We start from the raw sequence: 26,462 nt of genomic DNA, 5'->3' as shown, positions 1-26,462 counted from the left end.
GTTTCCGTAATGTTATTTGTGGTTCGGAGTAAGAGTGCATCATCCTGGTTGGTGCTCGGCGGGTTGCACTGCTTGTTCTAGAGCCACTGGTTCCATGTTCACCGGGGGTCTCCCCGGGGGGGCCCGGTCCGGACGAGGCCGGCGTCTATCCTCCGGTCTCGTTGGTCGCACCGACCAGTCTCCCTCAATGTGGGTCTCTGCCCATTTCCAAGCCTCCTGAGGGTCAGTGAAGTGTGTGGATGTACCTTTATGATATATCTTGAGCTGAGCTGGAAATAGCAGTCCGAATTTCACTTTCATGAGGGACAGTTGCCACTTCAGTGGTTCGAATGATTGTCTTGCGCGTTGTACTTCTTTCGTGTAATCAGGGAAGGCGGCTATCCGAGAGCCATTATAAGTGATCGTTCCCTTCGCACGGGCCATCTGGAGCAGCGCATCCCTATCATGATAGTTAAGGAGCTTAGCAATTACAGTCCTGGGCGGCATTCCTGGGATGGGCTTGCCAGAAGGTATCCTGTGAGCACGTTCTATTGAGAAGAATTTGGAAAAGGAATGAGGGTCATAGATGTCTGCTAGCCACTTTTCCAACAACAGTTCCATGCTCGGTCCCTCCGTTCCTTCCGGAATTCCGAGGATATGCACGTTGTTGCGGCGAGACCTGCCCTCGCCTTCGTCCACTCTGGCCTCTAGGGTCTTCAACCGGCGCAGTGTCTGTGACAATTGGTGGTTGATGTTGCTAATGTTGTCCTCTGTACCTGAGATGCATTGTTCCGCTTCCCCCATGCGAGGAGTGAGTTTTTACAGGTCGTGGAGGAAGAAGGACACATCCGCCGCTATGCTGTCCACTTTAATTTCCATGGAGGTGCGGGAACTCGCAATGGCCGCCATTACATCTTTGAGGGAAAGGGTGTCCTCCGCGTCTGGAGAGTTTGCGAGCGGTGCTTGATCCGTCGGTTGAGATGTTGTGGCGAAAGCATATTGGTCCATTCTGCTTTGTACACTCGATTTCCGTGGTTTGTCTTTCCCCATTCTGTAGCGTGGGAGGTGGCGGTCGTAACTGCCGGGTTAGGAGTTGTGTTTAAGTGCTTTCAGGAGTGTCCCTGCAGGCGCAGGTTCCGGATCTATTGTTGCCTCTCTGCCCAGTCCGAGGAAAGCGGATTTCCTCCAGTTCTCCCCGCGGGGTCGGGAGGTGTGGACAGGATCGGTCGTGGGCCGCAAAGCCAGTGCCACTCACAGGGGGAGGCTGCTTCACGCCAACTTGAGTCTCTTGCCTCGTCCCCAGAGTGAAGTCCTAGCCGCACCGCCAATCCAACGGCGAGTCGTTACTCCAACGTTGGGGGATCCGTCCGCTCCCTCTCGGAACAGCGTTCCTTCGTACCTTCTTTCCGGGAGACACACGCAGCACTGTGCCGTGCGCTCCGCGTATCACCCGCCACTTCCGCTGCTCCTTGCGTCTCTCCCTCCGTCCTGCACCGCAGCTCCACACACGTTGCCTGCCTAACCAAGCGACAGCACAGCCACGTTCCCAGCCCTTTCGTGGACGCCACAGCTCTCTCCCGCAGGCTCCACTAAGTCGCGGCGGCCATCTTGGTTTCACGCCTTCGTGCCCGATCAGGTTTCATTATCGTCGAATATCTCAGTAAAAGGCTGACTTTCTGCTATCCAGCTCAGTGTGCCTGTGCCGCACCTTATCCTCTTCGCCACAGATGCGTTTGGAGCCAGAATTGTTCCATCGAAAAGGATGTTTAAACAGGATTTTGTCGGCGGCCGCTGGAGCTCCACGGACTCACGTCCTGCCCGCTCGCATGCTGGCCACGCCCCCGGGGCTGTATTCTTGACTTCAGATGCAGAAACTCTAAAGGTAACAACGAAACTGTTGAGCGTCTAATACCCGAGGCAAGGCTGGAGATGAGGATCTGCCAGAAAACATGCTCACACAGGGATATACTTGCTTGGTAATTCCCTTGATGCGGGCGAAATAAACATTTGCTAGATATTATCAGGCCTCAACGGACAATGTCCAGAAGAGTTTGTTAGTGAGGGCCAGTGTTGAGCACAAAAAAACAAAACAGGGTGTTTGTATTTTCATAATTGAATAGCGAACAGTAAATTTTCGGGTGAAATCTGTAAAACATGAACACGTGGAACATTCAGGAAAAATTCTAATGCTAGTCCCAACAGATATATGTGAGAGAATGAAGCCAATTGTTCCCCATACAGCTAAACTGAGGGTGAATATATTTTTTCTGGACAATTCACCCTCAACCAACTTGCCAGTGTATTGGTATAATAGGAGTGGTAGCCTGTGAGAGCAGTGATATGAAAAGAGTGGACAAACTGGTCTTGCTGAAGTGATTACCTGTTGTGTATTGCAATACGCAAGTGCAAGTATCAACTATGCTGAAGAGAATACCTTTCGTATACAGATAAAAACTACTACCTGCATTTCTGTTTTATGCAGCAGTGACCAGTATCAGGCGATTGGCGGATGTTACCTAGTCATGTACAACCCCTTCCTGGCAGCCCCTTCCGCAATCCCCTTGCCTCCTTTGGATGTCAGTGGGACCACATGTTTTTCAGCCAGTGGTTCTGGTTGCAGCTTGATGGAGACATTGTTGGCATGACAGTGCACCGGTGAGAATTAACGTATGGCAAGTGAACATGCTGACATTCTGCTACCAAGATTTTGCCCCCGCTTCAACGATCTCCAGGCTTAGACAGTAGATGACCTCTCAATCACCTGCCTCCGTGGCCTTGTATGCCTGTCCTTATACTCTAATATGCTGCATCTTGACCAAGAACAATGCAAATAGGGCTCAGTTGATCCAGGTCCCCTTACAGGCCAAGGTAATCATGGTTTTCTGTTCAAATGGTAGTTCAGTCAGTATGAGTCAGAATTCTCGGTCTGTCCTCTCCTGTGTCCTCTGTTCCTAGAAATTATGAGTTACTCACCGTAGTGACTAATGTACTCTTAGTCCTTAGTCACCTTTCCGCCATACTGCATGGGCGTCCCTTCCAAGGGACGGGAGACAGAACCTTTTTCACCACAAACAACCTTCTTCCCCTTTAAATGTAGAGACGTGCGGGAGTGCAGGCCTGGGAGCATGCGCTCCCGACTGCACCCACCAGCGCCACTCCTCAGTCCCCATTGACGTGTCACCATTGCCTAATGATACAAAGTATAATTAGGGGGGAGGATGATGGGATGTGTGGAGGAAAGGGCACTGTCACTACGGTGAGTAATTCATAATTACTCTTGCGTCTCGTCCCCTTTCCTCCATACTGCATGGGTGATTACAACTGAATGCAGCTCCAGGTTGGAGAGGAGAACCTCCTTAAGCAAATAAGTTCCTTAGGACCGCCTGTCCTAAGGCCGCGTCTGATTTAGAGCCGGCTTCCAAACAGTAGTGCTTACAGAAAGCTGAGGGGGTGGCCCAGGTAGCCGCCCTGCTTATGACTTGCCACGGAACCTGCTGCTGGAAGGCGATGGCCGTGGCTCTGACCGCGTGAGCATGCATGCTGGCTGGCAGTGTTTTGTACTGCCCCTCATAGGCCTCATTGATGGCTGCAACCATCCATCATGCAATAGAAGCCTTGGATGCCTGATAACCGGGTCTGGAGCCCCCGAAGGTGACAAAAAGTGCGTCCGACTTGCGGAAGCCCTTGGTCCTGTCCAGATAGAATTTCAGAGCACGTCTGACATCCATACAGTGCAAGACTCTCTGAGCTTCATCCTTGAAGTCGGCGAAGAACGTAGGGAAGACTATTTCCTTGTTTAGATGAAAGGCGGAAGGTAGGAACGTCGGGTGAGTCTTGTCCCTGTGGAAAGTGGTGTAAGGCTCTGAGGCCACCAGAGCTTGGATCTCGCTGATTCTGCGAGCAAAGGTAAGTCCCACCAGCAACGTAGTCTTGATGGTGACCAGCCTGATATCCGCGGACGCCATACGCTCAAATGGTTTGTGCGCCAGGGCACCCAGCAAAATATTGAGGTCCCACACAGGGTGTGGCCTCCTGATGGGCGGGTAAAGCCAGGACATTCCCACCAGATGTTTCTTGACAATCGGGTTGGAGGAGGAGAAGACCTCCTCCAAATTTCTGTAGGCCCCTATGGGTGACAAGTAGGTGCGACATGTGTCCACCTGGATGCCTGAGTGCCCAAGGTGAGAAGGAGAGCGCGTCGTCCAGCATGCATGAAAGGAGGGTTGATCTCCTTAGAGTCTGCCAAGTGACAGAACCTGCTACATTTGCTTTTATATTGGCTCCTGGTAGCCTTGCTCCTGGTGCCCTGAATGATCTCCAGGTTAGCCTTGAGAGGCTCAGGTGCTACAGGGTGACCTGCTCAGGAACCACGCTGCAAGGGCTAACTTCTGAGGCACAGGGTGGATGACCCTGCCCCCCCTGCTGGGACAGGAGAGGTGCCGGACCCAACAGAAGTTGAACAGGTGGCCTGTCCGCGAGGCTAAGCAGTTCGAAGACCCACGGTCTCGCTAGCCACCAAGGAGCTATCAAGATGATGCTGAGGTGACAAGCTTCCTTCATCTTTCAGAGTACCCTGGGGATCAGGCTTGTGGGAGGAAAGGCATACATGGCATGCCTTCCCATTGAATCTGCAATGCGTCTCCCAGGGATCCGGGGCCCAGCCGCTGCCAGGACACAAACTGATGGTACTTCCTGTTCTTCCATGAGGCAAATAGATCCACCTTAGGCTGGCCCAAAGTGCTTAAGACCAACTGCAGCACCTGGTCGTTCAATTGCCATTCCTAATTGTCTGCTCCCAGCCTGCTGGGCCTGTCCGCTTCCAAGCTGGCTTCCCCCGAGAGGTGGACGGCCGTGAGGTAGAGGTTTTCCAGGGCCCATTCCCACATGCGGACCGCTAGGCTGCACAGCGGAGGGGACCTGGTACCCCCTTGCTTGTTGACATAGTACCTGCTGGTGGAGTTGTCAGTCTGGATAAGGACGGTCTTGCCCCCAATGAGCGGAATAAAGGCTCTCAGGACTAGCCAATTGGCACTTAGCTCCAGCCAGTTGATATGCGACTCCTGCCGGGTCCAGACTCTGTGGACTGTGAGGCTGTCCAGAGTGGCTCCCCAGTCCTCTATGGAGGAGTCCGTAGTGATGATGGCCTGCAGGGACGGCTGCCGGAAGGGCCTGCCCATCCGCAGGTTGCAGTCCCTGGACCACCACGTGAGGTCCGAGTGGAAAGAGGGTGGTATGCTGACCAGATCCGCTTGGGTGCCCCTCTCCTGATTCCATGAGGGAGCAAAGTGCAGATGTAGTCTCCTCATCCGGAGCCTCGTGTGTGGCACGGCCAGGAGGACCGCTTCCATGATACTAAGTAGGTGTTGGTACCACCAGGCCGAGGTCACTGCTCTGGTAAGGAAGTGCGGTGTGGCCCTCTTGAGGGCCGTAATCTTGTGCTCTGAGGGAAACACCTTCTAGGAACTTGTATCCCAGATGAGGCCCAGGAAGGTGAGACTCTGCGCGGGCTGCAGCTGAGACTTCTTGAGGTTGATCGTGAACCCCAGGTCATGGAGAGTGTTCACCAGCGCAGAGGAAGTGTGGGTAACCCCTGCAGGGATCTCATCCTGACAAGCCAGTCGTCCAGATACGGGTAGACATGGAGGCCCTGGGCCCTGAGGAGGGTGGCCACTGCATTCATGAGTCTGGTAAATACCCTGGGGGCTGAGTTGAGGACAAAGGGTAGCACCTTGTACTGGAAATGACAGCCCATGATCCTGAAGCAATGATCCTGAAGCAATGAGGTTGCCAAATTGGGACGTGTAAGTAGGTGTCCTTCAGATCCAGAGAGCACATCCAGTCTCCCCCGTCTAGTGTCTCTGCAATGAGTGCTGGCATAACCATATTGAATTTCTGAAGGGGGAGGAAGAGGTTGAGGAGGGATAGGTCCAACACAACTCTCAGGTCAGCCTGGTTCTTCTTTTGTATGGCGAAAATCCTGCAATAGAAGCCCAAGTCTCTCTCGGAGGCTGGCACTTCTTCCCCTGCTTGGCTCTAGACGAGCGACTGGATCTCCGCCAACATAGTTACCGTCCCAATCTGTGGGAGTGGAGGGGAAGAGGGAGATATCGCTAGGCGGTACCCCTTGGATACTACAGAGAAGATCAAGGGGTCCGTAAATTGGAGACACATGGACCCAAAGGGACGCGTTGTGCCTTTTTTCAGTCAGAGGCTGCTGTTGAGAAGGGGGACTGGAAGAAGCCCACCCCCCAGTTTTGTTGCTTGCGCCGGTGCTGATTCGGCAAACAGTCAGGTTGTCTCGACCTCCGTTCCTGGAATCCCCGGAACCCACCAATCGCCCGCCCCTTGTCGGAGCGTTGATGCGACTTGGTGTACGCCTTGGGTGTGGCCTACGTCAGGATGAAGACTTTGCAGTCTGCGAGATGTTCTTCTTTTTATCTAATTCCTCGTCGGTGATAGAGTGGAAGAGGTCACTACCCTGGAACGGAAGGCCCAATATATGATCCTGGACATCAGGTTTAAACTTAGTAGCCCGAAGCCAGGCCGTCAGTCTCATGTCCATGGCGATGCAGATGGCCCGGCAAGAGGTATCGATTCTGGGCCACTGTGGACTCCATGATGTCCTGCCCTACCAGCTTGGCTTCTCTTAGACCCGCTTTGAAGTGTGCCTGGCTCTGCTCCGGAAGTTCCCGAAGGAAGTTTGCTATTTCCCGGCACCACCTCTGGTTAGCGGCTGCCAGCATGGCATCCGGGTTGGCCTGACGCAGGTGCAGGGAGGCATTAGAGTACAGCTTCTTCCCATACACCTCCAAGATCTTCTCCTCCTTGCCTGGCAGTGCCGAGGAAGAGGTGGCCAATGACAACTGGGGCTTAGAGTAGAGTGACGCTGCAGCGATCACCAAAGAATGCGGCTGGGAGTGCGTTGATAACAAGAGTGTATCCCCTTCCATCTGTCATCGAGGCGCCAATTGACAGGTTTGGTTGAGTGTGGCTTGAGCCACCCCTTCTTGGCCAGAGCCACGATGTCTTTCTACATCGGGATAACCATTTTGGTAGGGGGTAGTAGGGTGAGGACTTCTGACAAGAGCCCCTCCTCGAGCTGCTTGACCTGCGGTTGATGAAGGCCCAAATATTCTGGCAAACCTGCAAGCCTGTTGTGGAAGGCCTTCGCTGACTATGGCGTGTCAGGGTCCTCCTCCTCGTCTGTGTCCACCAGAGTGTCCGGCTGGTCCGGAGCGGGCGAAGGAGTGCTGGGCACCGTGGGCTGCGGTGTGGAGACCGGTGCCGGAGGCTGCTGCGGAGGCTGGTGTGGAACCGCCTGTACAGTGGGAGGCAGGGTAGCCGGAAATGGAGGAGCCGGCAGGAGCAGCGGGGGCTGTGCTGGGGCCTATGGTGCCGGAGAAAGGGAGGAAGGACTATGGGTGCCGGTGGAGTGACCGGAGGGAGCAAGTCCCTGACAGCATCCCGTAGGATGGTCCCCATCTTTGGGGTTCGCATCAGCACCAGGAATCTTTTGAAGAACCTGTCTTCAGAGGCAGAAGCGGAGGCAGGGGATGTTGACTGAGTGGCTGGGGGCTGCTGGGGCCGGAGAGCACTGTCTAGGTAGCAGGGGAAACCTGCCCTGCGCTGCTGAAGGATACACTGTAGGCCACATAGCTGGTTGACACCAGTCCCACCTTGAAACTCGTTCACCCGCCTGCTATGTTCCTAGGAGTGGCATAGGAAGAGCGGCTAGGTTTTCTGGCGCACCTGCCATTTTGTCAAGCTGCGTGCCACGTGCCAAAGTCGTGGTGCCTCGCTCCCTGGATCCAGCCTCGTCCAGAACTCTTGGTTTTGGAGCATGAGGCCTACCCTGTACCTCAGGTCTGAACCTGGAAGGAGTTTTGCCCTTGGCATTGTTGCCGGTAGTGCTGCGTGCAGGCGCCCCATCAGACATTGAGCCGGTACTAGGGCGTTGCCCCTCAGGTGTACACCTGGTAAAAGAATCTTGCGGTCCCTCAGCACTGATTCCGGAAGGATGTTACGACCCCTCGGCTGTGAGGCCAGTAGCTGGACTAGCCTCAGTGCGTGTGCTGGTAGTAGAACCCGAGAGGTTCCTCCCACTTGGGCATTTCCTCGGGACGGAGTCGCCCTTACGGGTGCGATGGAAAATAGCGGCCCACCTTTGTGCCTCGATCTCTGCTTAACAAAGATTTTCAAGTCTTCTGGAGGCAACCTTTCAAAGAGCTCTCTCCACCTATTTAGCCTGTTCTTCAGTGTGTGTGGAGTCAGTGCATCGCATGCGGTACAACCTTACCAGTCGTGGTCCGGGCCAAGGCAGCAAAGGCAAAGGGCGTGGGGGCCAGATGTAGGGAAGAGCCCCTTGCAGGCTGGACACCTGCTGAAGCCCGCTGAAATTGACATGTGCCGGGGAGGAGCGTGACGCCTGAGGACCAAGTACCTGAAAGAACACAAAAAGATAGTAGAAGAAGAATTTGGGGAAGAGTGCGTGGTATTACATGGCCGAAGCCAAACCCAGGACCGCTGATGAAATCGGCCTGTTCCTGTCGACGTGGAAAAGGGGACTGAGGAGGGGCGCTGGTGGGTGGAGCCAGAGTAGCACATGCTCCCAGGGCCGCACCCCTGCACGCCTCTAAATTTAAAGGGGAAGGCGGCTTTTTCTGGTGAAAAAGGTTCCGTCTCCCGTTCCCTGGAAGGTACGCCCATGCAGTATGGAGGAAAGGGGATGGGACGTAAGAGTACAGAACTTACTGCAACTGGAGCAGTCAGTCTGGAAGTTAAAAGGGTAGTCTCAATGAGTAAATGCATGAGTGGCATTTTGTATCTACCAGTCTATCCAGAAAATGTGCAATAGGCACTGGTGTTCTTCCTCTTGGTGCACTTTGAAGCATCTCCTTGATTCCTATGCCTTGTAATACATTTCATATTCCCTTTGATGTGCCCCCATTTTCCTCATTGAGATCTCAATTGCCTGCAATGAAAGCCTTCAGGGGTCCCTGAAGTGAGATCTATGGTGGGTTTCCAGTCCCATTGTCCTGGGGATGCCGCATTGCACCTTCCAGAAACCACTTCTGGTGTTTCAAGCAGCTGAACACCTAAAATGCAAATTTCTATGCATTCACAGTGTTTGCGAATCCAGGCAGCGTCTCCGATGTTTTCGAGTCTGTGGACAAACAGCAAAAGTCTGCAGAACCACAAACATGTCAGAAAAGTAATTTAAAAAAAAAAGTTTTTGTGCAACTACAAATCCAGGAACAGCAGAACAGCAGTACAGACAGGCAGACAGCAATCCCTGTCCACAAAGAATGCGAAAGAGATTCCAAAACAGTCTTCAACCCCCTTATAGCCTAAGGCCAGCCCCCTTATATACCATATGACCCTGGTGCCACGGACAAATCAGGCGAGGGAAGACACCCTTCTTCATAGGTGGAGATAATGTGCTTTGGGTGGTGGGCCCCACCCATGAGAATCTCTTCCAGTTCTGATGTGGCACTTGGGACTGGCCCTTCTTGGGTGGGTCCTGTGTCTGGTTGTCATGTCCTAACGCTGTCACCTTGGTGGACTCCTTTAGCCTATCTGTTCTTAAGTGTGAATTTATAATGCATGTGTTGAGCATGCAAACTTTACAAAAATGGCCAGGTTGGCACAATTCAGTGCACCAACAGCTGCAGCACTCCAACAAAGCCAAAACCATCATTGCTGTAGAAACAAAGGGGGCGGGGGGAATAACAAATGTATGTAATGTCTGAGATACAGAATAAAACGTATATCTTACTGCAGTGGTAGAGGTCTATATGGTCTGGTAGGTTATGGAGGGGAATTGGGTGCATGTATGCTAGGTCTTCAGAATGCGGTCTCCAGTGGAGATGACAGATAAGGCAGAAGTGGCCCTGCACCTCACATTGGGGAGCAGCACAAGTCTCATGATCTGCCCTATTCGTAGAATCTCTTCATGTTACACACAGGACATGCTAACTATTGGTGTCGATTTGTATGTCTGCCCTGTAAGGCAAACTCCAATCATCCCAAATCAGCAAAGTAAATGCTGAGGGATCATGGGAGTCATAATCCAAAATATCTGGAGACCCACATGTTGCAGACCACTGCCTTAAAGGGACAGTATTCCAAGTAAGGCTGCCCTTGTGACTGCCCCCAACCATGTAACAAGGGCAATCTGGTGGTGGGCGGTCTTCTAGGTCACGGATGTCCCCATAATCAAGAAGGGAATACGTCAAACACTTTGGAGGCTTGGTCACACATTCACTCACAGCCATAGACACTTTTCTTTAGAGGACACTCCTGGGCTTCATGGGTGACAAACTCATTCACAGAATCTTTGAGTGTCTTCGAGTGTCCTAGACTTGCAGATATCCTGTCTTGTGTCAATTTGTAAGCTGCAGTAATTTTTCTGGTCCCCCAGCCATGGGAGAAGCGGTGTAAAAGGGGCCCAGATAAAGGCTGAAAAGCTGCGACGGTGAGGCACCAAAGGCTCAACTCCAACAATGTAAGGTCTGGGAGGATCAGCCACAGCAGCCTGCATCTCTTCATTACTGACTGGGGCTCAGACCAAAATATGGACTTTTGTTCCAACAGGCTATGGAGAAGGTCATTATTTGTATTTTGGATCTGTATTTAAGGAACGGGATGCTGTAAGTATTAAAGAGATTAATCGATTCAGACATATTGTATACTATCCCACACAATATTCAGAATCGATTGATCACTTTAATACTTACAGACCTTACACTGCATGAATAAGCATGCTGCTTTAACCACTTGGCTCTGGGTTCATGTCCATGGTGTATGTTAATAGGATAAAATGCCCTTGATAATTGCTTTCTCAGTTCAATGGCTTAGTACCATTTCCACCGTTTAGCTATGCCCAGCGACGTAGACTTCAATGTCGAATGGAAGTTAGGATTGTAGTAATCCATGTATTTTTATTTATGTGGCAATTGTTACTTTTCCCCTTGTTCTTTTCCCTACGATGACATTTTGGCGATTCTGATGATCCTTTTGGCATCAACTGATGACTGGTAAAATTGTTTCATTTTGTCCTAACAATGTTTTAATTTGATAATTGTATTCTCTACTCTCTGCCCCGATCTTGTGTTTGTTGGTGAATTTAACCACAACCATTGTGTACATTAATTTGTTTGTGATAATGTATCAGAATTACTATAGCCCAGAAGACGACCATTTCAATGAAACACGTGTTGGCTAGAACTGCATTAAACCTTGAACATGCAAATTGAGATTGTACTCAGGGTATGCGCAGTGTGGTTGTGAAACAAGTTTTTACATTTATGACTTTGCACATTACACACATACCCACAGTGGAAAAGACAGGAGTAGATTGATTATGGAAAGGGACTCCGTCTTGCACAGGTGAAGGGTATAAGCTGAAGCAAAGCTCTCATGGAAACTCACCAGAGCAAGTGTAGAACTACACTGTAATGACAGAAGTGACACAACTGCACCCTCTTTACATTTTCAATGAGAGTACTACAAGGAGCAATTCCTACAGAAGTACTATTCTAAAGTCATGCTCTGGCAAGAAGTATAGAATTGAAAAGCCGTCAGAGTGCTGTAATACTCTTCGTCATCAGAAAGTAAGAAATTCAGTTGTGGTGGACCTGGGCACTAGGATACCAGGGGCTAGACATGTTGGCTTTATTACACTTTTCAAAGCAATATGTGGACCTGTCATGCAAGTGATGTCTCGATTTGGAATTTAGATTGAGGACAGTTCATCTTGCAAGAGGATTATAAAAGCTGGGGAGAATTTGCAAGGCATCCAGGGCTAGCATGAATCCCCTCTCCCAAGTCCAGTATAGCTTCTGGCTTTTGCAATTATGAATTGTGCTCCCATTTATAGGAATACCGACTGACAAGGATCACCTTTGAAGAGGCAAGTTGGGACCATCCAGTGGCAAGTCCTCTGGTAACTTGTGGATAATGTTGCCTCAAACGTGGCTACTAAAAGCTTTAAGGACTAATCCAAGCTAATTCCCATATCCTCTTTGTGCAAGATGATCACCACTGTTTGAGGGGCAAATTCAAAACATAAATGTAGGATTGTCTTCTAACATAACTATAAAACTGATCAAATATTATTTCAGCACCGATTTCTAAACAAAGCAGACTCAACAATGCAAAAAATGGCTTAAAGGGTTTTCCATTTTAACACTGGCAGTAGGAATATCAGTGCATTTCACCGAATCCATTTTCACCTAATGTGAAATCTTCAACAATGTTTTACTTCGAATTTCGTTGGATAAGTGGGTACATTTTAAAACACAGAGGGGGTGGGGTAAGGGGATAGGATAAATCACGGGCAAGTGGGGGGCGTGTGGGCTCCCCCCTAATAAAAACAAACTCAAAGAACTTCGAAGATTTCACCTTTAGGGGAAGTAAATTCAGTGAAATCACAAAACTCTGGCACTAGGCACTATACAATTATCAAATAGGGTAACATAACATTTGCAGGAACTAATGAAGCAGAACTCAAGGAACCCTCACAATTGTAACCTTTTCTCCAGTCTAGGTATTTGGTGCGATAACCAAAATTACATCTCTGATAAGTGATACTGTAAAACTCTAATTTTCTGATGACGCTCCTGTAAATTGCAGAGACCAAACCAAATGTCGACTTTCACAGATCAATGAGGTTTGGCGGCCATTTGAAACCACATGCTAATCTACCTTTATATCGACTGCCTCCACCGAAAATGTAAACCAGGGAAAATGATGCTGCATCTCACTAACCAATTATTTGAATGCATTTGTAGACTGTAGCAATTGAGGACGCAGCCAAGAGGGTTCGCAGAGGATTCTCCTGACTCTTGGCTTTATCAAGTTTCACAATCATTCCAAAGAGGATTCCTCTGTCAGTTGACACCTTCTAAATTAAATTCCAAGTCTCAAAGGCTTGCCCTGCCTCGTTGCTTAGGCGGGATTCAGAGCAGTGTTACAGAGGCTTCTTCTGGTTCTTGGCTTTGTCAGGATTCAGCAGCACTCCATCCTCACAGAATGGACAGCTGCAGCTTTCTGCACAGCTTCACAAGTTAGCTCTGGGCTGGTATAATTTCAGCTACGAAGTACTCCATTTTTTGACACAGCGTCTCCCAAGTGGCGTGCTCATGCGAGTTCCCCATCAGTCTTGGCTTCTTGGCAATGTATCTCCCTTCTTCTAGTTCAGCATCTGCTTAAGGAGTGAGAGGGTATCTCTCACCCTTTCTACAGGGCTTCTCATTGACCCAGGGGCTCTCAGTTTCAGCATCTTTTTCCAGGGGTTTTCCCCGAGACACAGTCATATGCTGGGTTCGATTGAGCACATAAAAGCCTTCTTGGCCATTTTGGAATCCCTGTAAGTGTTGCTTTTCTTCTTGGTCTCGGCTGCTTACATCACAGTCCCACATTGGTTCTCTGGAAATCTCGACTATTTCTTAAAATCCCATTGGCCATGAGCCTATATCCCGAAAAGCAAAACATGTCTCACCTCAACCTGCTCTGTGCCATGGGCTAACCACCATCCTATTGACCAACAGTATCAATTGTGTGCCCACACCTACCCATGGCACAAACTAGGGAAGTTTTAAGGAGTTTTGCAAGCTGCAACATTGCAGTAACAGGAGCATTGTATTTTCAGAGCATGAAATAATTCACCAGATGCAACAAGGTAAACAATTATTTGCAGTCATTTGAAGAAATATTGTGTTGGTCGGTCATCTCTATACAAACTCCAAATTAAATCCACAAGTCAAATGGTGTTGTGTCCCCCCTCATTAGCACCATAGACGCTTCAGTTAAAATTATCTAAAATGAGTATGGATGGTACGTATCTCAGTCCATACTTATGGAAGTCAGCCAAAGGCAAGGCCACTCACCCGCACACATCTGCAAACATACTCCTCTCCTGACGACATATTGCACAAACCTCTGCCATTATATTGCAGCCATCTACCACGACACAAATATGGTCTAGCTGGACACAATGAATACTACTCTCACACACACTCTTATTTTTCAAAGCACCCCATCCACGTGCCTGCTTGATTTGGGTAGATTGCAGGGACCTGGCCACCCCTACCCACCTTCGCTTTGGCTAAAATGCACACCCGCATTATAAACTCCTCTGACGGATTTCCCATACCTTGTCTCTATCCCGCGAGGGCATTCAACCTACAGCTCATTGGGACCATACCTATGGTGAAAGGCGCAATGCAAATTATGATGATGATAACAGTTGCCAGATAACTCAAAGTAACAGCAGGGTCCCACTCACCTGCACAGGGGTGCTCATAGTGGAGACCCTAACTTTATGGCATATGTCTCTTACTGCTCCACATATTTGTAGTATTGTTTCCCTTTTCTTTCTAGTGTGTAGCATTACAAATGGGGTTTAACTTCAAGTTTGAAGAGTAGCTACTTAGTGATGAGCAGCTGTTCCTCTTCATCTGCCGACTATCTTAGGCTGGCACCATACAAGGCTCAATTGCAAATGGATCTCTACTTGGCTTGAACAACTGCACTGAAACGGTGCAACAGGTTTCCAGCAGTTCATTGGACTTTTCAGAGCTTGCATTATTTTACACGCTCTCCTGATCTTCCAATCGCTCACACAGCACCAAGAGGTCTGGTTCGACACTGCCGGATGTGAGAAACCGGTAGGTAGCTAGGTAGGTCGGTCTCTCGCTCTCTCTCTCTTCCCTCTCTCCTCCCCCCCTCCCTCCCCCCTCTTTGAGTTGGCAGTTGAACGAGAGGAGAAAGAAAGAGAGGCACAAGAGGTTCAGAAGGGCAGCCCCCTTGACCTTTTCGACAGGAAGCTGTTATTTTCAAGAGGCCTTCAAGGCAGAAAGGGTAAGGCCAGAAGACCAGGCAGAAGAATCCTGCATTGTGTGTCAAGGATATCGAGGGCCCTCCCGCAAAACTGACCAACGGTGGGGAGAAGCCGCAGACACCTTGGTATCGTCCTTCGCTCCAAGAACAAAGAAATGACAGAAAACAACACAGCCGGTGAGTTGGGGAGACCAATGCCAGACCGCTCTGTGTTGAAGTCAAGGTTGCAAGCGGCAACATTGTAAAATGAACAAACATTGTTAAATGCGTGTGATGAGACACGAGTAAAGCTAAATTGCTGGTGAATGTTTGAACTTAAGAAGGAAGTATACAATACTGTGGACATAGTGGTCCGGCACCATGAATGTGCTCAATCGAAGGTCTCTGTACGGTATCCAGAGAAGAGAAACAAAAGTAGATTGATGTGAAGTATAATTGTGTAAAGTTAATCGAAGTGGTCCTGCAACAGTTTAAGCAAAACCCATCGCACATTTGAAAGTCTTCGATTCGAATATCGAGAAGATCTGAGCCCGGACGAGGGGGATCAGTGGTCCAAACCTGGATGAGGGAGACCAAATTGAATTGTGAACATTGTTATAGAAATGGTCCGTGCCCGGATGAGGGAGATCAAATTGTGAACATTGTAGAAAAGGGGTCTGAGCCCGGACGAGGGGGACCTGTTGTCCGAGCAAAAAGGAGGGAAACCAATCTTGAAGTTACGAATGTGATAACATGACAAGTGGTATGGTGCTTTTACCAGACTTCACAGGCCCCACTGTTCTCCTTACAACTATCAGATTACAAAACTTGTCATCCAGCGGAACCACAGTGCATTTGGAAACAAAGGCGTATCACATTAAAGCGCAGTTCAAGCTCAGAACAAACCCACATGTCTGGTTCATTGAACACCTTAGGAATTCTTTCTATCAACACATTTTCTACACAAGGGTTCACATGCAGGGCAACACAAACATGACCATCTGCCAATAATTATTGTTTTAACACTAGCCTGATTTCTCGTCACCTGTATAAAGACCCACAGAATGGTCCTGGAATATAAAGTTTAAATAAGAAGGATGCAATGAGAATAAGGAGGTGGGCCATACTTGGGGATGGAGTTGCAGCTAGACATCAAATGAGGGGTGAATATAGCTGAAATTAATGTACCCTCCCAGGAGGTGTTTGGTCCTATTACTGGGTAAGTGAAGAATTCATTCAACATTTATTAAGAAGCTTTATTTCCCGTGTCAAATCACCACCATACGGGCCTCCCAGCACCAAGACTTGTCTGGCAGGGTATACAGTGTGTATATCAAATTTTTTATATTGAATGCCCATATATCGAATTTTTTATATTGAAACCCTTTACAGTGAATGCATTTAGGGGTGCGGTAAAGGGTTGAATATTTTTGGGAAACGGTCGAGGTGGGTTATCTTTGGAAATGCAGGGTTTGGGGGGGGGACCCCTCAAAAACATAAAATAAAAATTAATTCACTATAAAAGTTTTCAATAGCAAATATTCGAGATATGTGCATTCAATATACAATATTTCAATATAAAGACATGCAATCGCCTGGCAGGTGGCTTATTATGACCTCGCCAGGAGCATCTAGACCGTACTTTGCAGTGGAAAAGGCATGGTGGAGCAGGGGGAATGGTAAAGTGGAGAAAGATGCAACATTAGTTCTAAGCCTACATACTTCTGAATGAGCACCAGCGTGTTATTGGAGCCAGGAAGTGAGAGAAAAAAAAACGAGAGCACTCGTGCTTACCAAGGCACAACAAAGGGCCTCATTTAGAGTTTGGCAGAAGATGGTAAAAACTTGTGACTTCATTCAGAACATTTGACCTTGTTCTCTCTTAAAAAGATATGGAGGGAATTGTGCAACATGCGGAGTGAATAACTGCATTTATTTTTCTCCGCAGTCTGACCAGCTCTAAATGAGAACTAACCATGAATGAGTCCAACAGATGCCCTTAGGATTCCAGTGGCATGCCGTGGGCATGGCTGTCTACTTGCTTGGCGCACACGCCAATTAAACCGCCCTTCACTGTGGCATGAATGCCTGACATAGGCAAACAGTTAAAGAGCATCAGTTTAGAGTAGAGACCTAAAACCTGTTGCTGTCCAGATGTTTTGGACTCTGACTCCCAAGATCCCTCACCCTTAACTATCCTGGCTAAAGCCTATGTGATTAGAAATCCAACATATCTGGGGAGAAAAAGGTTACAGAACCCTGGTTTAGAGCGAGATACAATCATGGTTACTTATTAAGGGTCCCTCCAGATGTTTTGGTCTTCAACTCCTATTATTTCTAACCAGCAAAGTCAGTATTGAAGGAGTATGGGAGTTGTAGTTCAAGACATCTGGAGAACCACATAATAATGCATCTGTATAATCCGCCAACTGCTGTGCACGTGAACCACACACCGGCACAGCGCTCCGTGGTATGCCGGCAAGGTTTGCACAAGATGAATCCCTATAAATGCAGGCATGCAAGTGGTCATGACCGCATCAAAATCCAGACGCTGCGGTGGCATACTCATGGAAAATACGTACCTCCCCCAGAACTTCAATGATCTCGCCCACTTTGAGCTCAAGTTCATCTTCATTTTGAGGCATATAACTGAAGGCTACCTGACATCGTCGTCTTCTGTTTCTGTCACCTAAAAATACAGAAGAAATGTTTGAATTAACACGGCTTTAATACACAGCAGGAATGCATTCAAGTAAACTACATACAAGAAACAAAGACTGGTACCCCACTTGAACAGTTATTTCCATAGAAGGATCCTCTATGGAAAAGCCATTAACTTGTTTCTCAGTTCAACTAGAAAATCATGTTGAGGAGCACCGCCGATCTTCGACAGGGACAATTTATGATGGCAATGTTCCCCATGGTGGGAGTTGGAATTTGGGATTCGATTTGATAAACATTCCGATGTGATATGGTAAATTGTGGCCCAAAAAAGGTTTGCCTCTTCTAATCCGTTAAGCATTTGGAAGTTGCAAGAGAAGATTGATAGGACAAGTCAGGAAAAGACCTGACCAAGCAGCATCACACTCACATTACCGTGCAACACCATACTCACTCACACTCATGCACGGATATATGAGTTTAGTTTTGACAATGCCTGTTTTTTAAAAGAAATTCGAATAATAGATTATCAAATGTCTTGCATGCTGCCAGTGGAACTTCTGATAAACTCACGAGTTCCCTACCTCTCCAATTATTTTTTATTATTTTTATTTTTATTTTATACGGGTTGTTTAAACCTTAAAAAAAGAGAAAAAAATTAAAACAAAAAACACAAAGAGGGAACACATGGTGGCACCCTCCACATCTTGTCACTTCATGTGTCTCGTCAACCATTCTTCCCAATGGCGCCTTCCCTCTCAGATCTTATCAACAAAGTCTTTCGAATAAGAACTCAAGACAGTTACTTTGGCGGTGTTCTTAGGCTACAGCATTTTTTGTGTTAGTTCAGTGTTGTCCAAACGTTTTTTTAGTTCAAGAAATATCACGAGAGCAAACATTAATTTTCGATTTAGTCCATCGAACATAAGCTGCCACCAGTCCGCGGCACTTAGATGACAGGGCAGAGAGTGCGAGTTGTTAATTTTCATAGACTTGGGCAGAACAAGGTTAGATGTTTTAAAGTCTCTTTGCAAGCTTTGCAGAACTGGCAGGTCACGTCTGTGTTGTTTTGCTTGCGTTGGCTCAGACGTTCTTTAATGTTCATTAGGTTAAGTCTGAACTGCATATACTCAGATCTTGCTCTTTGATCAGGAAATTACAATAAATAGGATTGTAGTTTCCCTAAGGCTTTTGGCTCTCCCGATACCTCAGACAAAAGTCTGAATCTCCGCCTTTGTTCACATGTACTATGCCAGTCAGCTCCATAGTTTCTTTTTAGCCAAGTCTGGATTTTCTAACAGCATTGATACTTTGATGTCATGCTCTTCAAGAACTGCCAAACAGTGCGTATTCCACATCGTCAATGCATTTTACTCTCTGCCATTATATAAGTTCTGAAGTATTTCAAACTGCAATGCAGGATTGGATATTTTCGTTTTTCTGTATAAACATAGAAGGTTCCATCTTATTCTGGCATGCATTGGAATTAGCTCCAATCCGAGGCAGTTCCTCTTGGCAGATGGAGAAGCTTCATGATGCTGGAATGGGTGGACACAGTAATCCTTGTGGGAAGCAGGTTGCCAGGAGATGACATCAGACCCAGAGTGCATTGCAGGCCAGGTGTTGCGGGTATTCCGGGCCATGCGGATTGGACACCGAGTTTTGACCCCTTTTCTCCTCTGAGGCCATTGGTGGTCTTAAAGGGCTGTGGCTTAGACTTCATGTTAAGGCACCAGCCTAGAGCCTGATTCTGCACCCTCTGTAGTTTCTGAATCTCTATTGTTTGGAGCCCCCTTGCAGTCCTTGTTGCCGTAGACCATCTGAGCCCTTGTGTGCTCCATTCTGCTGATCTGTCTGTATTAAAGGCAAGGTCCTCCGGAACATCGTGAACTGGAGGTTGGTTGCATGCGCCTGCATGTATGTTAAGTTTTTCCACAGCGTGCACTTTTCTAGGAGGCAATCAAGCACACTTTCTTAATGCCAGTATTGCGGTCATGGTCATCGCTGGTCAATGTGCGGGCTCTTGCCGGATCCGAGATCGGGCATTAGATGTCGCCCCGATACTCAGACTAGGCCGGCCTTAGCCCCGACAGGCTTTACTGAGGCTCCAGCTTCGCTGAGGGAAGCTGGGCGCTCGGTGAACTAATCTGCTCTGTGCTCCTATCCCCAAGCCTCATTCGTGTGTTTGCAGGCTGTCTTTGCTCAGCCGGTTTCTTCTTCTGGCCTGAAAGGGACACCACGGTAGTCAATGGGCCAGGAATATCACTGGGGTGGGGGCAGTCACTGTTAAAAGCAGGCTTTCTATATGCTGGGCACACTATTGTTTTTCCAAATGTGCATCTTACATTTTCACAGAAAAAAAGAAAAATGTAATTTACAAACTCAAATGTACTGCTTAAACTTGCATTCATTAGTTTTCTATAAAATGTGGTTCTTTTTGTCGGACTACCACACAAATACCCTGTCACTTTTGTTCCCCTTCCTTTATGTTTTAACTCGGGTTATATTTATAAAGATGTTATATGCTTGTGTTTGTCAAACCGCTGATTCACAAATAAATGCTTCTGTTATGGACAGCAGTTATTTGGAAATTAAAATGTGGGTTCAAGGGTGCCAACATTTGATTTTGAAAACAGGGGCAGAAATACCCCCGCCTCTGCCCTGAATATAAGAAAGCCAAACACCCCCTCTGGCCAAACACATTTTATAGCACTTATTTTTTTATAAGAAATTACAAAAAGTCATACGATTAAAAAAACGTGTTTAATATACAACTACTCAACAACGGTCTTTCAACCCGCTGAGCTACCCTGGTAGCCTTCTACTTTAGAGGGCGTCTATGGATCACGTTATGTACTAAAAATCACTCCATTTACAACAGTATTTTGGGTGCACCGCTGCCATGGAAGTAATTTAAAATGGAATTGACGCACAGTGTGGAGTTTGGCATGCAAGAAATTGCACCATTTTTAAACTACTATTTTGAACACTTCCTTTGAGCGGACTTCAACTGCCAGCTCTGCACCCTCAGAACTCCGCCCCTCCTCCAAACTCTGCCCCCATCCGAGCCTTTGTGGGGTCCCCCTTTACATGTTTTCCATTGTCACCACTGGTCATGGTACCTTACAGAGCGTGCCGAGCCTATTTAGAGGGGTTCTGAGAGCAGAGTACACTTGCAATGCCCATTTGAAAGATGAGCTGGCATCCACGCCCTGGCTGGTGCACGATGCGCTTGTGGCGGAACATGCAGGGGAGACCATTCCAGAATGTAGACCTCATGTGGGTCATGCAACCTTTGCGAGTGCATCTTTTTGGGGGTAGGGGGTGACTAAGGCGTGCACAATACACTTCGGGAATCTGGGCTTTAAATCTTCTACAAGAGATCCAGCGATTCCAGGGTGTGATCAGATGCGTCACAGAGCGAAGGCCTAAAACGCTGGAAATTGAGTGAAATACTAATTTAAATTTAAAACTTCATCCAAGAAGTGCGGGGTGTCTTCCATTTAGAAAGCGGTCTAGCCTTATAGACCAGAACAGACAGAAAGGGTCCATATGGGACTGATGACAATGCATAAAATGAGAACACAAAGCTTACTCTGTGATCAGGACATTACCCCAACACGCACGGCCACCAGACACATGGGGGCCACAAGTAGCATATCTAATCGCTAACGAAGAGGGTTCCACATCATCGACCCCAATAAGGCCAAGAGAGTGACCAAGCTCACTCAAACACAGTGACTGGCACCCTAATTGATATATGCTGAAGAGGAGTCAACACACCCATGTGCCCGGAGAACTGGTGGAGGGAGAGGGGGGGGGGATTTTGAAGGTGCACTGTTGTTACACCCAACTGTGGGTGGTGTTGTTTTGTAAATGTTTTGAGAGGAAAATCTAAAATAAAAAAAAAAAAGTCAAAAATAAAAGCTTACTCTGCGATGGACCCAGCCCTGATCACAGCCTGTGACCAAAGTGAGATTGCGCCTCGCCTCTCTCACGAGAATCCCGATCCTAGGAAGAACACTGGCGCCATTCCTGGCTGCAAGATCTAGGAGGAAATATACCAACCCAAGCGATTCACCTTCATCTACAGTAGAGCGCAATTCCTCTTTAGAACTGAAAGGGAGTATTTACATAAACGTGTTCATTTCTGCCAACAAAAAGGACACCCCGTCTGAAAGTGGCAGGGACAACCCCTTTTCACATGCCTACCCTACAGGGTTGCCATCTTCATCAGAGTGGCAAAAGATGGGGAAGGGACTTGGACTCATTTTTTCCGGGGTCAGGAGACACATTACCATGATCCTTTGTTAAAACAAGGTGGTATGCCTAAAAGAGAAGACGTGGTTCCTCTTCAGGCAGGGCCTTATGAATTCATAAGAGCAGCCTAGCCTTGAGAAGAAGGCGCCAGACAGAACCTGCTGGTGGTTATTAGCCGGACACCGGTGGTCGCTGAAAAGTCATCAGATCCAACTAAGTAAAATTGGAAGGGTGACGAAGACACTTGGCTGGAGAGTTTGCTATTGCTGCAGCATGGCAAATACCTGTGTAAGTGAGAAGAACATCCTTCTCTGAAGTCCCCTCCTTGGACAAGAGAGGAAAAGTACAAAGGCTTGCCCAGCTGGATCAGAGGCAGCCCTCGGGCAAGAAGGCAATGCTACAGGTCCTGCCAGGGGTGAACTAGCCGATAGGGAACGCTGGAGATTTCCCAGTAGGCCTCTGCACACCTTGGGCATCTTATGTGTAGCTTTTCAAAATGTCCCCATAAGAAAAGAGTTGGATTGCTGAAAATGTGTAATATGGGGGAAAATTGAAAATTATTTCCAGGGCCTCTTTTGGTTCTCAGTCCACCCGTGGATCCTGCCTCAGTAACGTGTTGTAAGCTTGCCTCTGTTGGTGAGGAAAGAGAGAAAGAGAGAAAGAGAGAGAAAGCGAGAGAGAGAGAGAGAAAGAGAGAAAGAGAGAGAAATAGAGAGAGAGTGTGTGTTCGGGCCTGTGTGCGTAGAGGATGACGTGCAAGAGGAGTGACAGTTATTTGTTGCTGGTTGAAGTCATGGATGGCCGGTTTCCCTACCAGTGCTCTTACATGATCAGTGCGGCACTGAGAGACAATAAACACGTATAACTTACCTGCTGGACCTGTTCTTGTGTACCTTCGCACTTCGTTACATAACGCACAAAAGAAACCCCTTTCTAGTGGTTTGTGTCTCCAAACCTTATCATAGAAAAAAAAGAAAGGTGTTGAGCATGCCCCACCTATTGTATATTCAGTTGTATTCACTCTGTTAACAGCCCCTAAAGGCATACAATTGCTTAATTGTTCTTACCTTTTCTTTCTTGTGTTCTTTTGTTTCCTCCCAGAATTCTTTATTTTATCACTTCCCATCTTCATGTTATATCTTGTTTTTTCTCTTAAATCTTTTACCTTCCTAGGTTTCATTATTTCATCATTTTCCTTGCTTTGCCAGCTTTTATTTGTTTCTTTTATTGCTTCTCATTTCCTCCCCATCTCCCATTTTTCTTCTTAGCCCTCTAATATCTCCTTCTGCTTTCCTCCTTTTTTAATCGCTCTACTTGTATTCTTTCCTTCCCATCTCCTGTGTTCCTTCCATTTTACTAACTCTTCTCTACCCCTCCCACATTTTTTTACTCTATGTTCCTTTTCCTTCCAATTTTCATTCTCTCCCTCCCTCCCTCCCTCCCTCCCTGTGCCTCTTTATCTCAATCAATCAATCAGATATTTGTAGAGCGCACTGTCACCGAAGACCTCATGGCGCTGTCTAGATGCAGAGAGAGGAAGACACTTTAAACAAAGAAACTGTTTTTTAGTCTACATTTAACGAGCTCAAAACCTTCAGTGCGTCTTAGCACAACCGGCAGTGTGTTACAAAGTTTCGGGCAAGCAATGAGAAAGGCTCTGCCTCCATCCGTTCTCGGCGGTAGCGCGCTACCTTCAGTAGCGCTGACATTTTCTTCATCCAAAACCTCATGGTTGTAGCGGGCCAGTTACTAACACCTTTTTACTAGAGATTTGTGCAATTCTGCAACCCCTTAATTCAACCGACCCGGGCAGATTTCTGAGGGTGCCTGGTTAAATGGATGACCGTAATGGTGATGACATGGTACTTTCTACAGTGATGGAAACCAAAGTCTGAGCTACAACACATGAGCCAAGGAATGCCTTCTGATATTTATCTGATTATGAGAAACACATCTGTCTGTGTGCCAGAATGCAAGACCTTACCTGTCAGCCTTCGGCTGGCGGCGGACTGGATCACAAGAAATGATGATGATGATGGCACAGCGCCCACACAGAAGGTCTGGCTTCAACTCTTTAAGGCTTTCGAAGGCATAGCCCCGCCCACACATAATGAGGAGGATGTTCCAACACCACCAGGACACCTTGCCCCTTCTTAAACAGATAAATGTCAACCCATTTCTTCTATAAGTCTTACAGGTTTAGACTTAGCCCTGACGTGCCGTCCTCCATGTGATGACGCTGGACTGTGTCTCGGGGTGTTGAATCCCTGGTCTCTCCCTTCTTCCTCCTCAGAGGCTTCTCCATCACCCAGATAAGGATCATCCGACTCTCCTTGAGAATCACACCCTGCTGTTCCATCCCACAACTCCTATTCTTCCAGGGTTCCTCGGCAGAGGCGTAGCCAGAATTGTCTAACAAATGGGGCCTGAAGATAATGTAGTTGGGCCCACCGCAGAGACATTAACGTCTGTAAATGCCCACACAGCGCTGCTGAGTGGGCATTTACAGAGTTTGGGTGGGCCTTGCCCGCTCAGGCCCTACCCTGTCTACGCTTCTGTTCCACGGTACTCCCTGAAATGGGATAGGTTTCGAGTGACCTCAGTCCCCTGAGTCTCTTTTGCCAAACCCATGGTGCCTTACACTTGCGTGACAATGAGGGGTCCGGGTGCAAACCTGGAATCATCTTTCCTACGTTGTGTCTGGTTTACCACCACTCTGTCTTCTACCTTAATCGTATGTTCTCGAGCACCCCTTCTCTCATTGGCTGCAACCTGCATCTTCATTTTCTCTTGCAAGTCCCTCTCTCAGATTTCTTGGTCGGACAGTGTAGGCTCTTTCGCACGTGCTTCCGTTCTCACTCTGCGGCCAAACATGTCAGCTGGGCATCTGCTTGTAGTGCTATGAGGAGTATGTCGATAGTCTCTTAAGAGTTGGTGCAATGTTTGCTCAAAAGGTTTGAGAGACACATGGGCCACTTGCAACGCCCTCTTGATACTTCGCATGAATCGCTTAACCATGCCGTTGGCCGTGGCCAGATGGGTGTGTTTTTGCAGTGTTTAAACAGCATATAATGCACAAAGTTGGCAAAGTCGAGGCTGGTAAACTGTGGGCCATTGTCCGATTTGATTACTTTTGGGATGCCGTCCATATGTTATGTTATGTTAAAGGTACTTATATATGCACCGTCACCAACTGCCGTGGAGCAAATGATCTTTACCTCTGGGAATCTGGAATATTTGTCTATTACCACCAGAGCATACGTGCCATCCTGGAGTGGCCAAAGAAATAGATCGGCAACTCTTCCCAAACTTCTTCCAGCAGTGGAGACATCTGTGATGGATTTGGCAGTGGAAGTGGAGCTACCACAGAACAGATGGCACAGTTCTTCAAGGTATCCTCAACCAGGTTGTCTAGTCCAAGTAACCATACCTTTTGATGAAGAAACTTGTGTGGACACCACACTGTGATGTCCCTCATGTGCCAGATCTACAACTTGTTGGTGTAGCGATTTGGGAATGACAATCCTGCACCTTTTTCATGACAACGTGATCTTCTGTGATTGTGAGCTCATCTTGCACCATCATCAGGTGTTTGACATCGTCTTGAGCTGTGGCATCCAGCTGTTTAGCCACCTCTTTGGCTTGCTTCATTCTACCCTGGCTGATGCACCAAACGATGATGGAGTGAGCCTCGTCGGCTGCCGATTCACGTTGAAGTGTCCTCCACGCTATGGGGAACAGCTTCATCTGGTGGATGACATAATGTAGATGGGTGTCTGCAATGCAGTGTTCCGGTTGTTGCGTTTCAGCTGGATGGTGCGACAGATAATCTTAATCGGATTCTTATATTTGCCTGGCCTGTGGCTGATAGTGAACTTGTAGTCCTGTAACCAGAGGCCCCATTTTACAATGCGCAGGGGCATGCACGCTTTGGGGTTCCCATAGATGGTCAGAAGGCCCCTGGTGGTCAGTGGCGACAGTGAAAGCCTTCCCAAACAGGAAAAGATGAAAATGCCTGCAGGCCCAGGTGGCTGCCAGTCTCTCCTCCTCAGCCTGTGAGTATTTCTGCTCAGTGGTTGTCAGACTGCAGCTGACATAGGACATCACTCTCTTTATGTGTGGGGTTTGACGGTCGTATTGAGCCAATACTGTTCCCAGCACACCAGGGCTGGGGTCGATTGTGGCCTCTGTCTCTTTAGATGAACTGAAATATGCCATGTCAGTGGCAGATGCGATGTTCAATGGTCTCAAAACTGGACTCGCACTCAGGGGACCAGATGAAGCACTAGTTGTCTCTGGTCAGCTCTCAAAGTCGTACGCTCACTGAGCATTGTTCTCCAGGTACTGGGAACAATAGCTTGTGAGGCCTAAGAATGGTCTGAGATATTCGTCATACGTGGGGGCCCCTTTTAGGGCCATAACTTTGTCTGGGTCCGGGCGCATACGTAGATCAGAAAATGTGTGGCCAAAGAATTTCAGGGTACGTTTCTTGAATTCGCACTTGTCCTCATTTAGAGTCACCCTGCCTCTTCAAGCGCCATGCAGACCTGGTGTAGTGTGTCGTCATGCCCCAGGGGTGTTTTGCCAAATACTAGAATGTCATCAGTATAATTTAGACGATTCGGGATGCGTCTGATGACTTGGTGGATTTCCTCTTGGAATATTTCTGCTGCCAAGGATATTCCGAAGTTCAGCCATTTGTAGCGATATGTGAGTTACAAAAGTGGTGATAGAACGTGACT

General features: G+C 47.9%; 1 protein-coding gene across 1 annotated transcript in view; it reads right to left on the bottom strand.

Moving 5' to 3' along the window:
* Positions 1 to 26,462, bottom strand: part of SH3KBP1 (SH3 domain containing kinase binding protein 1) — a 1,496,599-nt gene that overhangs the window by 558,803 nt on the left and 911,334 nt on the right. Inside the window, exon 4 of the mRNA XM_069637105.1 lies at positions 17,382 to 17,488. Within this exon, the coding sequence (XP_069493206.1) occupies positions 17,382 to 17,488 (107 nt within the window). The remainder of the gene's footprint in view (positions 1 to 17,381; positions 17,489 to 26,462) is intronic.

This window comes from Ambystoma mexicanum, chromosome 7p (assembly GCF_040938575.1).
Source record: "Ambystoma mexicanum isolate Mex_15411 chromosome 7p, UKY_AmexF1_1, whole genome shotgun sequence".
In the NCBI taxonomy this organism is placed as follows: Eukaryota; Metazoa; Chordata; class Amphibia; order Caudata; family Ambystomatidae; genus Ambystoma; species Ambystoma mexicanum.
The sequence above is the reverse complement of the archived record's forward strand: the minus strand, read 5'-3'. Positions and strand labels throughout refer to the sequence as shown.